This window comes from Aethina tumida, chromosome 1 (genome assembly GCF_024364675.1).
Source record: "Aethina tumida isolate Nest 87 chromosome 1, icAetTumi1.1, whole genome shotgun sequence".
In the NCBI taxonomy this organism is placed as follows: domain Eukaryota; kingdom Metazoa; phylum Arthropoda; class Insecta; order Coleoptera; family Nitidulidae; genus Aethina; species Aethina tumida.
The window spans coordinates 4826913-4840550 of NC_065435.1; the positions used below are offsets into that span (position 1 = coordinate 4826913).

Genomic DNA, 13638 nt, shown 5'->3' on the forward strand with positions numbered 1-13638 from the left:
TGAAAAATATAAAAATACGCCATTTTTTAAAGAAAATTAGATTGACCAGTTGGACAATAGACATTATTATAACAATAAAACAAACATTATAGGTACTGGCATACATTCAAGTAGTACATTTCATATATTTAATATATTTTAATAAGTTTGTTCTCCCTAAAGCATATCAGAATTAAACAGAAGCAATTACTTATTGAAATAAAATAGAATTTGAAATTGTTGCACAACGACGTTAGTATAATAATAATAATAATTAATTTTCGTATGGTATTCATAAATATTTTTTTTATCAATATCTATATTATTAAATTAGAATATACCGTATCATGACGTCAATACTGTAGTAGTAGTAGTAGGTAGTGGTACACTGGTAGTACTCACGTCTGTCTCTAGCTTGTACTGCTGACGCAATAGTCAATTCCAGTTTTGTAGTACCCTAAAGTCAGCAATACCTAGAATCACCCAAATATGTTTGGAGGCCATCTTTTACGGCAGACGAAACGAAACACCAATTAAAAACACACAAAACCATTCAAATGCAAACTTTTATGAATGGCTTGTATAAATAGCTTTTTAATTAATATACTCATTAATATTTGGTGTTTTTTTAGTGTCAGTTTTTGAGAACACACATTTGTAACTTCCATATTACATTTTACTAGTTACAAATTTCAATTATTTGTAGTAAAATTTTGAGTTATTACTAGGAAATTTTTAGGGTAATTTGGGAATGTTGTAAAACAAACAATTTCATAATCAACAAAATGTTTATTTTGGGACATATGATACATAGGATGCCACAGGCATCAATAGTTTGTAGCCACATGTTTTATCATTGCAAATGTAACAAAAACGTACATAAATAAACCTACATAAATTTGACGTCACACAGATCAAATTTATGTCTAATTATGTTAAACTAAACGTTAGGATAGTGACGATCAAAAAAAAAAAATAGTCGTTGAAACTAAACGAAAACGTAATCGTGTAACCCATTTTGTCCATTAATAATAATAATTCTAAAACCTAAAGAACACAGTCAAAAAATTCAAATGCATCTCTACTAAAGTGGATATAAAAATCACAATTTTCGCATATTTTTTGCATAACAAATATATATCACAAGAATAGCAAATAGAATCAGTTCAGTGTTTTTTTTTTTTTATTTGAAATAAAAATACTTGCAAATGCATTGAACTGACTAATACATTGGGTAGAAAGTTCAACAAAACAATTAAAAATTACATAAAATGTAGGTACAGAGCATTAAAAAACGGAATTTAAAATTTCCAATAGAACCTAAAAGGCATATATTTTTTTTATAGATCCGTAGATCTCAATTATTTACAAAGGTTTTATTTTTTAAATATTTTCACACCTACCGATTTCTCTTTTGGAACCAAACTTGGCTGGTTATTCGAAATTTTTGTAGGGTACTGGCCAGGTGTGGTTCCAAAAGTTTTATCCTTCCCGCAGCACTGATCGAATCGGGACAATAAATTTGAAAAACGGGAGGCTACAAATACATCACAGATACGGAGTAATATAGAATCATTTGTGAAAACTAAACATTACACTACACCTAAGAATTTTTCATTTTCATAATGTCCGGTTTGTTTTTCAGTAATTAAGCGTATGTAGCATTTTGTAAAATGATCTTAGATTCTCCCTTAAGCGTATTAATACTAAGTAGTATACCAGAGACAATTAAAAGGACGAGTAGTTTTATAAATTTAAATAGACTTTGAAAGTGGTGGACAACAACGATAATAGAATATTAATAATAATAATAATAATAATAATGAATTTTCATGTGATAACCAGAAATTCCACAAGGTAATTTAATTTATTTTCGTATGAATCTATGTTATTAAATTAGAGTGTACTGTACTGTGCCGTACGGTACCGTAGTAGTAGTGTTCTTACGTCTGTCTCTTTGGCATGTACTGCTGACGCAACAATCAATCCCATTTACTCACAACAAACACTCACTAGTAATTAAAGGAACAATAATAAATTAACCAACATAAACGCAACGAACGGATGAACGAAGGAACGGGCGAAGGAAACGTCCTAATTGTCCGTGTAGAACCGCAGGACCGGACTGGACTCCTCGTCGGACTCGTAGAAGTATCTTTGCTTCGGCGACAGCCCGAGCTTGACCCGTCTCACCGCCTCGTTGACCAGACTGCCGTCCCTCAGCAGCTTCTGGAGCAGCTCGTACGGATCCTCTGTCGTGTCCTGTTGCGGCTTGCGTCGGTTCTTCCTCATGCAGGCGGCGTCGCAGCCCGTCTCGCAGCCAAACTTCCCCGGCACACGGTACGGCGACGCTCGCGACGACTTCCTCGAAAGGTGGCTGCACGGCAACGCTTTCATCGTGCTCGCCGCCGACAGCCTTAAGTTCTCCTTGATCTCCAGCACCAGGCCCTCCACGTCCTTCGAACTGATGTTGAACTCGGGCGACTTTATTTGGTTGCCACTCATCGTCGTCATCGTACGCATATCGGCCGAAGGCATTATTTCGGGCATTCAACACTATTTCCCGTACCAGACGATGCGAACGTGGTGATCGTACCAATCGCACACAACTGACTGCTCACAATCAAAACAAACTGATTTGTTGTATTTACTATTTTTGAACCGGCGTGACTGTGCCGTTCGACAGCTTCTCTACGACTGGAGCGCCACTTGTACTACACCGCCTCATTAACTGTTGTTTGGGTGCGCGCACGAAAAGTAGTCCCATGTAAACATTACACTTTTCGGCCACTTCCCCGTGTCGTGGCTCGCCAAATCTTTACTAAACCGTCCCAACTATTCGCCTAGCATGCGTTTCCAATCAAATCCACTCGATTTAATGGCGAAAAACCGAAAATAACACAGAATGTAAACACAGAAGTGGCGTAGTAACCGGCGAATCAAGGTTACGTTACGTCTCTGACGAGAATGGTAGGTAGACAAACAACAGTGGGAGGGGGGTGATATTTATTTACATTTTTCAATTTGCGAACGAAACAAAACCTTTCGTCGGATTAAGTAACGTCCGTTTCGAACGGCCAAACTGGCCGTGTCGGTTCTTCGACGGCACAGTTTTCGTCCGGTCATATCCGCGTTTTAATGCGATTGGTTTGTTAAAAATACCCCGATTGATCAATATGATTATTTTTAGCACAAAGACCGGCTTTTACAAAACCCGAGATGTTATACGGGGTGCACGCACGTAAACCGCGGTTTTTCCCGGGCTTCTCGGGGAGGACGCGGAGCGACGCTTCCGGTTTGCGGCGATTGTGGCACCGGTTTTTTTAAAAAGGCGGTTTTCACCTGTTTCACAGATGTTAGTCGATAAAAAAAATTACCCTGTACATTTATTTGATTGTTTGGACTGTTTCCCCGTTTTAGACAACAAACCAGTTTACACAATAGTTTTACCCCTCTGCGCAAAATAAAAATCTACTTTTTTCTAATAATAATTTCAGCATTAAGACAAAAGTTTTTTTATTTAATTCTGGCTGGTTATTCGAAATTTTTGTAACGTACTGTCCAGGTGTGATTTAAAAATTTTTATACCTCTCGTAACATCGATCAAATTGGAACGAACAATTGGCATTTTGAAATATATTTCATAAAATGATGTAATTCAACTTTTGTCCACTAAGTATACAAAATACATACAGTACTGGTCATTATTATAGCAACTTTTTAAAATGTTAAATCTTTTAGCCATAACTCTTTTATTTACTATTAAAATAATTTTAATTTACTATAGTTGTTTACTATAAAATGTTACATATATTTTTTTGCATTGTGCTGGACATAAATATAGCAACTTTATTTTTTTAAAAGGATTTTTAATGATTAAATCGGCATATATTTATAATATATAATATGTATAATATTTAATATAACGTTAACACTTTATATAATATTATTTTTGTTAGCATTTAGACAGAACTTAAAATTTCCATTAGGAGATAAGAGATATATTTTTTATAAATCCTCATTTACAATTTTTTTTTTTTTATAATTCCACACGTACGGATTTTCGTTTGGAACTAGATCTGGCTGGTTATTCAAAATTTTTGTAACGTACTGTCCAGGTGTGATTTATAAATTTTTATACCTCTCATAACGTCGATCAAATTGGAACAATTAATTGAAAATCAGGCCACAAATACGGTACTCGTCGAAGAAACTGCACAAAATTTAAAATTAAACATTTTGAAATATATTTCATAAAATAATGTAATTCAACTTTTGTCCACTAAGTATACAAAACATATACAGTAGTGGTCATTATTATAGCAACTTTTTAAAATGTTAATTTTTTAGCCTCTTTTATTTACTGTTAAAATAATATTAATTTAATATTGTTGTTTACTATAAAATGTTACATATATTTTTCTGCATTGTGCTGGACATAAATATAGCAACTTTAATTTTTAAAGGGATTTTTAATAATTAAATCGGTGTTATTTAATTTAACATTAACACTTTATATAATATTCTTTTTGTTTTATTATTTTAGCCCATTTAATAATAATAATATATTAATATATATATCCAGTTCAAGTAATACAGATATTATTATGGCCACTACTGTATATAGCAATTTGTTAAATGATCTCAGATTCTCCCTTAAGCCTATCACCACTGAGTACAACATCAGAGATAATTTAAACGACTAGTTTTTAGTTAGAATTTGGAAGTGTTGTTATAATAATTAATTTTCGTATACATGTAATATATTTTATTTAAATGTATATTATTAAATTAAAATGTACTATACCATGACGTACAGTACTGTAGTAGTAGTACAGTAGTAGTATCTACGTCTGTACTAAGATGTGCTGCTGACGCAACAATCAAACCCATTTCCATAGTACCTTAAAGTCAACAATACTTATAATAAATTAAATAAGTTTGGACGCCGTCTTTTACGGCAGACGAAACGAAACACCAATTAAAAACTTACATAAAACCATTCAAATACGAAATTTTATGAATGACTTTTATAACTAGCATTCTAATTAATATTTGATGCTTTTAATGTGTATATTTATCCTATACACTTATTTGAGTTGTTTCTCTATTTAAAAAAAAAAATACAATATTGTAATTTTATTTGCATTTTAACTAATAATAATTATAAGTATTATAATGAATAATTATAAGTGTTAAAATATATTATTATTTACTTTATGTATTTTATTTAATACAAACATTTTTTAAACATAAACAAAACATAACCACAAGTTACGTGCGCATGTCAAATATTTACATAATATATTTCAAGAATACTTTTATCACACATAGCTTCCTGGTCTTGGGAAGAAACCAATGTTTCCGGTTTACATAAACGGTTTTCCCCACTCAGTGCTAATAAAGTCTAAAATCTTTTGCGTGTTTAAATTTACACTTCTAATAAAAATAATACATATAATTTCTACAATTGTTTGCTTGCCTTAAATAAATTTGTTAAATTTAAAACAGTAAAACAAGAAAGTACGTTTCCATTGTCGGAATTATAGGCGGTTTTTCACAAAACTTTTATCGTGACGATAATTTCCCACTAGGAAAACAAAGCTAAACCTTCCGGTTTGCAAGTCGAAAATTGCGGCAGTCGTTTGGATGCTTTATCAAATGGAACAAACGTTTTGCCTAGATTCTGTGACAATAGCACTAGTTTATCAGATTTTATAAATTGTAAAAAATCTCTTGAAGTTTAGCCAGGATTCTGAATTTATTTTATGGCATTATGTTCAATTATTTCTCTAATTCTCCAACTACAAATAAACAAATTATATAAGTTACTTTTTAAAAAAGATTGACCAAAACATCACGAACTTAATGAACGTGCACATTTTTAGAATTTTAAATTAAAAAGAGTTTGTTGATTTAATTAAATTGCCCCTTAAACATTAAACATACATTTTTTAGTATTTTATTTTATTATTTTTTGAACTTGTAATACTATAATTGTAAAAAATATATTGCAGTTTTGTCCAGGTAATAAATATATATTATGGTTTTATAGTTAATTATTCTCCAGATCACGAAGTCAATAAAGGTGCTTACTTTCAAAAGTTTCAATTAAGAGGAAGTAAATGTATTAAATATTCATTGTATAAACTACCTTTTTTAGATAGTTCATTTTCCACCATGTAATAAATACATTTAATGGTACTTAATTATTTTCATCAATTACTAATAAACAAAATGCTTTTGATGTTGATCGCGTTGATCCACAGTACTTAATTAAAAGGACCTCGATAATATTAAATATTCACTGTACAAACCGCCTCTTTATAAAGTTCATTTTCACCATGTAAACTGAGGCTTTTCCTATTATGTAATAAATACATTTAATAACCTTTAATTATATTCCCGATTTTATCACATTCTCCAACGAACTAACAAACAAAATGCTTTTGACGTTGATCTTGTAAAGTATCATGCGCATTTCCAGAATTCTCAATTAAAGTGAACTGAATTATATTAAATATTCACTGTACAAACTGTCTCGCTGCAAAGTTTATTTTCCACCCCGTAAAGTCAGACTTATTTAACTCTTCTGAAGTACTGAATGTTTTCACGTTTCGCCATATCAATCAGCGTAGTGTTTCAACACAAATAATCATTAACTAACTTTGTCTTTTGTTGGCTGAGGAAATGTTTAATCAAACTGTTTATTCAAATATATTTTATAATGTAAATATTTGTGAATATCACAAACTTTAATACGACAGTAGAGATTTAATGAATATATTAAAAAAATAATTAATTAATAATAGTCATTGTTATACTTATTATACATAAGTATAAAAATGACATTTTAATGTTCGTTTCAATTTTTAAATTAATTTTTGATCTAAAAATAGACAATTGTGTGAAATTACACGAGCTAAAGTAAAATTCAAATCGATAACTAAATGTATATTTAATTTCTGTGCTGCACTGTAATCAATCACGCCATCTCGCCATCAAAAGCTAGATTAACATGAAGTTTACTATTACTTTACATAACCTCTAAACATAACCTTTCATCCACTACATGTTAAAATTAAAGTTTATTAACTAAAACCAAGAATGACGACAATCCTGAGAGGTTTTATAACAAAGCTGCGTCAAATCGCGTTCCCCACAAACACCCTAAACTACTTTAATGTAAGTATTTATTTTGTTTCATTTTTGGGTTAATTAAAAAGTTGTACGTTGTAGAACTTAGGGGCCACCTCTAAGTTTTGTCAACATAGTCCCGTCACGGAGCAAGAAATCACAACCATACTAAAAAAGAAATACCCCGAAGCAACCAACATCACAGTCGAAGATGTGTCCGGAGGTTGTGGAGCCATGTTCAACATCTTCATAGAAACCAAAGATTTCAAAGGATTGTCCGTAGTGAAACAACACAGATCAGTGTACGACACACTTAAAGAACAAATCAAGAATATACATGGACTTCATGTGGAAACGAGAGTACCCAACTAGCTAGCTTTGTTGTAAATTTTAGTAATAATATTGTTTTCATAAACAGGTGCGTTTTTATCTGGTTTGTCGACCTCTCCACTTGTTTATTCTCAAGCAGTTTTATAGAATTATCGATTTCAGTCATGTGCGAATGACGGTAGCATCAGCTGACGCAAATATTTGTGTGACAGTTGCAGGAAAAGACGTCAATCTAAAGGGTACTTACTGTTTTAATGATTTAGCCATTGCTGCACTTGATCACCAACACCCACTTTTGTAATTTAACACAATTTAAACTAAAGTTGACGTTTCATCAAAGACATAACCTCAACTTGATAATGTATAGTTTAAATATTATTGACTTGTCATATCTGGGATTCCATAACAATAAGAAAAATTTGTTAAAACACCCACGAATAAAATGTTACATAATAATAATAAAATATATTAAGTTAATGTCAATACATTTCTAAAATATTTAAAGAGTTAATAAAGTATTAGTATTAATTTAAAATGTACAGTGATGGACAAAAAAAGTGCACACATTACTTAAATGTTAATTAGGAAATAGGTACCTTTAATTAAATATTATCAAAATATTTATATTATAAAGATTATCCTATATTCTTCTTCATTTGTATCTAATTCATAATAATTTCTAATTTTATTTAAACAAAATAAATGTTCAGAGAAATAGCATACATTTAAAGAAGTTATATATTTACTTTTTTCTCACTACTAACAATAATTAATTTTTACTATTAACTGTAAATTGTTAAATACTATCACAAAACGTAAAAATATTTCAATGTATTATTTTTGTGGCCAACCAAATCAGTCTATTATGTCCCTTTAAAGTCATTTTTAAGATGTTTGACAAAAAAACGTATGGAATATTAGAATATATTTTTATATTGACTGGACAAAATTTGAATTAAATTCTTATATAAAATATCTTATAAAATGTTGACTTTTATCTTATTTTTCTGACCACTACTGTTTGTTACAAAATATATTATTTAATGGAAACTAGATTTTTCAATATTAGACTTCAACAGTTTTTTAGTAGAATATTAAAAATATTAGAATAACAATTATATTTTGCATTTATCTTGGTGACAACAACAAATATTTAAATAGTGCTTAATATGTGAATTATACTTATATTCTTTATATAAATGATTTATTTTCCCACATCAATTTCTAATAAGACGGTTCTAATAAGATTTTCGAAATATTGTTCCAAAATATGTTTCTTACACTTAAAATGTTAAAATTTATAAAATATCTCAAAATAAAAATATTACTATTAGAAGTTTTATAATCAAAATTTTTGCAAACTTTATATTTTATTATTTTACATTTATCTTGGTGACAATAATAAGAATTTAAAGAAAAAAAGAAATGTTTTCCCTCTCAGATTATTATATGAATTTTAAAAAATTTGCATTAAAAATTATATCTCGAGAAATGTGAAAATTACATATTTTCATAATTTTAAACTACAAATAGGTGAATTATAAATATCCTATTATCATATATTATTTTCTTTATATTATTGCCTTGTATAAGGGATTTATTCCCCAACATCCACATTTAATAAGATTGGTCTAATAAGACTTTCGAAAATTTTTTATGATTTTCATTTTATTATCATTTCTAAGAAATGCTATTTAAAAAACGAATAAATATAAAATTTAAATTTTCATATAAGATTTTTCAAATAAGATATTTAAACAATGAATAAATTTATAATTTATTTTTTCTTATAAGATTATTCCAGTGAGATATCAAAAATATATTTTTTCAAAACATGTTTTGTTAAATTCAATAAAAATATTCTGATAAAAATTATTATTATTACAGAGATTTACATCATCATTTACATCAGAATAAATATTTTTATATTCTAAAGATTTTAAATTTTAAATATATTGAGTTTTATGTATGCAACCCACATTACACAAATTTTCAATTTTTAATTCAAACACGTACCAATAGTTATATGATAATTTCTGTAGAACGAATTTATAATTTTTAATTGATTTTTACTCTGCAACTATAATAAAACTTTCATACCCTAATAATTTGTATTATTGACTTTAATTAATTCAAATACTTTTTATCATTTTATTGATACTGAAATTTATAGCACTTATATCAACATTAAACACCGGTAATAAATATCTGATAACCTAATCGTTTGTATTAGCATTTTTTTACAAGTCAAATTTTCAGTATTTTTAAAAAATTAAAACGCAATTAAACAATAACACATGAATATTAATACCCCTAACAAGCATTTTAAGTCGCAATTTTCGTAAAATTGAATATTCCCTCGTAACGTCGATTTGTAATCGACCAAATCGACCAATTAGAACGGTACAATTCATACAGTAAAAAATCGGACCAATCAGATATTTACAACGCTGAATCAAATGACATGCGCAAACAGTGAGCCACGTAAAATACAGTATCCTGACAACCCAAGTCATTGTGGAAGTCGGTGCCGGTGTAACGTTACACGGTTTTTACAAGGAACAGGTCCAAGATGCACGTTTACAAACTCCTGGCCCTGTGTTTGGTCGCCTACACGTGCAATGCAAAAGAAGAGGACGTCCTGGAACTGAGCGATTCGGATTTCGATGCCCGAATTGCCGAACATGAAACGGCACTTGTCATGTTCTACGCACCATGGTAAGATAAACTGTCTTTATCCCAGCAAAAAAGCACCGTCACTTGTCGCTTTTTTGTGCCGTCTTCGATCCGGCTTTTTTCGTTAACCAATTCACCGGCAATTTCAGGTGCGGACATTGCAAAAGATTGAAGCCGGAATACGCCAAGGCGGCCGAGGATCTTATCAGAAACGACCCACCGGTCGCTCTGGCCAAAGTGGACTGTACCGAGGCCGGCAAAGAGACTTGTAACAAGAACAGCGTGAGTGGATACCCCACGTTGAAGATCTACCGCAACGGCGAGGTCTCCCAGGAGTACCAAGGCCCCCGTGATGCCCCAGGTAAACTTCCCGTCAGTGACACGTCACTAAAGCCACCGGATAATTCTGAGCCGGGCTCGGTGGCTGTGACAACTCATCAATGATCATTAGTTACATCGATGATGTTTCAGGCATTGTCAAATACATGAGAGCCCAAGTAGGCCCCAGCTCCAAGGAATTGAAGTCTGTGGAGGAATTGAACAAGTTCTTGAACGCCGAAAAGGAGTCGGCCGTTGTTGGTTTCTTCGAAAAGGAGTCTGACTTGAAGGCAGTCTTCCTCAAAACCGCAGACAAACTCAGGGAAAAGGTTCGTTTTGCCCATTCCACGTACAAGGATGTTTTGGAGAAAGAGGGCGTCAAGTAAGTGCCTTAAAGTTGTCTAGTTATCTGTTTTAAATGTTGGGTTTTTGCAGGGATGGCATTGTCTTGTTCCGTCCCAGCCACTTGGAGAGCAAATTTGAGCCCAGCAAAGTTGTGTACAGTGGCAAAGCTGACACTGACTCCATCAGGACCTTTATCAACAGCAATTTGTAAGTAGATCAAATATAATACAGTAGTTTTTTGGGACGTATAAAATGAGTCAAATACAACAAATTGCACCTACAATTTAAGATAAAGCATCAGAAAGCATTAAATATCATTATACAAACATTTTTAGGTGCACACTCTAAGATAATAATTGAGGTACATCTATTATAATCAATTTTTTAAATTTTCTAATTAAATTCATGTGAGAATTTGATGAAGTTTTTTTATCTCAGTATTTGATCTTATTATTTTGTTTTAATAAGTTACTGTTGTTAAATAATTTACCTATAAAATGTTTTTAGTATTATAAATTGTACATAATTGCATTATTTCAAGTAATTAAGCATTTAATTTGTTTGTCATAAAATTTATTGTTGCCTTGCAAATTTGTTGTTATTAGATAGTCTGGAAATGTAACATGTACAATGTATAATTTTAAAACATAATTTAATATTTCAAATATTGACAAGAGACATAAAATTTTCAGCAAATTTAATTTCTTGAATTAATTATTTTTACCAAATTCTTTGGTTTAAATACAAATTACCTTCATGAGACTGAAAGTTGTATCTCAATTATTATTAACGTGTAAATAATTAAAGCAAACTATGTTAAAACGCAATAATTTTATTCAAAAAAATTTCAAACTATATAAAGAATTTATTATTTTTTTAAATATGTGAATATATTTTCCCATTTTAATATATTTACTTTGATAAGATTATCAAACAAATATTTATATGGTAAAAAGCAAAATGGTATTCAGAATTTTTACCATTACATTGGATAAGAAAAAAAATTTGTATAAACCATATTATCACATGTCCAACTTTACTATTTATAACTTTGTTATAAATTTGTATATTTAAGGATGTTGCTGTAAATTCATTTAATTGGGAATGCACACCTAAATTAAATGTATTTAAAATATTTCATATTTTATTTAAAATAATTACACTATATTCTGTCTTATGTGTATTATATTTTCGCTAATCTGTTGCAAATCTGAACTAAAATTAAATAATTTACTGCAAAATCGGTCCATTGGTCACTATGGTTATTATATTCACATGTTTTTACTTTTTTTTTAATAAAAAATAGGTTTGGTCTGGAAAAAAGGATGGAATATTTCATCTATATTCGTAAGAAATTAACAATAACTCAAATATTTCAATATTTTGTTTGTTTGAAGAAGTTCTTGTTTGCTTTTGATGTTTTTGTTTGGATGCTACGGTCTAATACTTTCCAAAGGTGCTCAATAGGATTTAGATCGGGGGACTGAGATGGCCATTATTAAGTTTTTATTTCGCAGTTTCTCTTTTCATTGCATTAACCAGACTATTAATTTTTGCAGCCATGGATTGGTGGGACACCGCAAATCTGACAACAAAGCTGAATTCGAGAACCCATTGGTCGTCGCCTACTACGCCGTAGACTACACCAAGAACCCCAAGGGCACCAACTACTGGCGCAACAGAATCCTCAAGGTAAAATCGTAAATGCCTCCGTTGCACTTGAAATCTAACCCTCCATTTCTTCACCAATCAGGTTGCCAAAGAGTTCGCCGGAAAGATCAACTTCGCCATCAGCGCCAAGGACGACTTCCAACACGAACTGAACGAATACGGTTTGGACTACGTGAAAGGCGACAAACCCATCGTGACTGCCCGCGACGCCAAGAACCAGAAGTTCATCATGAAGGACGAGTTCTCCGTCGAAGCTTTGACCGTGTTCGTGACCGACGTTCTGGAGGGCGCCTTGGAACCGTACCTGAAATCCGAAGCGCTGCCCGAAAGCAACGACGCCCCTGTTAAGGTGGCCGTGGCCAAGAACTTCGACGAGTTGATCGTGAACAACGGCAAGGACACCCTCATTGAATTCTACGCTCCGTGGTGCGGACACTGCAAGAAGTTGGCCCCTGCCTACGACGAACTGGGAGAGAAGCTGAAGAACGAGGATGTTGTCATCGCTAAGATGGACGCCACCGCTAACGATGTCCCAGCTCCTTACGACGTCAGGGGATTCCCCACCATCTACTGGGCGCCGAAGGACTCCAAGGATGCTCCGGTCAGATACGAAGGTGGACGTGAGGTCGACGACTTTGTGCAATACATCGCCAAACACGCCACCAACGAACTTAAAGGCTTTGACAGGAAGGGCAATGCAAAATCAGACAAGACTGAACTATAAATTTAGTACTATTCAATTTTTATTTCGTAAACGTTCAATTTAAAATAAATACTACCGTGTAGGTATTTATTCAGAGTTTCTGTGAGGTTGTTCCTTTAATTTTCAACACGTTACAAAGCATTATTAGTGTTTGAAATATTGTCATGTCAAATTCAAGTATTGTAGATGTGACCTCGTTCTCTACATATTTCCAAAATATTTTTTACTATTTCTAATTTTATGTATAGTTTAATAAATAATTTATAAATTTCTTAACTGTGTGTTTTATTTCATCTTCAGTGCATGCTTACTTAGATCATAAAAGTGGTTTAAATCGCAAATTTATAATAAATAATGCTCATTGAAATTCAAAATTGTCCTACCCTCTATGTAATAAATAGAAAAATTTCCTGATTCTGTGTATACCTTAACAAACAATTTATTTGTAAATTTATTAAGTATGTGACTTTTTCTATTGT

At 31.5% G+C, this 13638-nt stretch overlaps 4 protein-coding genes across 4 annotated transcripts in view; 2 read left to right on the forward strand and 2 right to left on the reverse strand.

Moving 5' to 3' along the window:
• The window catches only part of LOC109600793 (xaa-Pro dipeptidase), an 88201-nt gene extending 80258 nt beyond the window's left edge, over positions 1–7943 (reverse strand). Inside the window, exon 1 of the mRNA XM_049970707.1 lies at positions 7694–7943. Coding sequence (XP_049826664.1) covers positions 7694–7713 — 20 coding nt within the window. The 5' untranslated portion in view covers positions 7714–7943. The remainder of the gene's footprint in view (positions 1–7693) is intronic.
• On the reverse strand, positions 749–2775 carry LOC126266532 (uncharacterized). The gene has a single exon (XM_049970713.1). The coding sequence runs from the start codon at positions 2527–2529 to the stop codon at positions 2074–2076; it is 456 nt and encodes a 151-aa protein (XP_049826670.1). The 5' UTR covers positions 2530–2775; the 3' UTR covers positions 749–2073.
• LOC109600804 (bolA-like protein 3) lies at positions 7008–7531 on the forward strand. Its single transcript, XM_020016987.2, has 2 exons — positions 7008–7164; positions 7219–7531. Exons 1-2 carry the CDS (start codon positions 7087–7089, stop codon positions 7486–7488), a joined length of 348 nt encoding a protein of 115 aa, XP_019872546.1. The 5' UTR covers positions 7008–7086; the 3' UTR covers positions 7489–7531.
• Positions 7944–9960: 2017 nt separating the features above from the next.
• On the forward strand, positions 9961–13435 carry LOC109600794 (protein disulfide-isomerase A3). The gene is made up of 6 exons (XM_020016971.2): positions 9961–10164; positions 10272–10483; positions 10594–10822; positions 10876–10992; positions 12345–12477; positions 12539–13435. Exons 1-6 carry the CDS (start codon positions 10019–10021, stop codon positions 13178–13180), a joined length of 1479 nt encoding a protein of 492 aa, XP_019872530.1. The 5' UTR covers positions 9961–10018; the 3' UTR covers positions 13181–13435.
• The last annotated feature ends 203 nt before the right edge of the window (positions 13436–13638 follow it).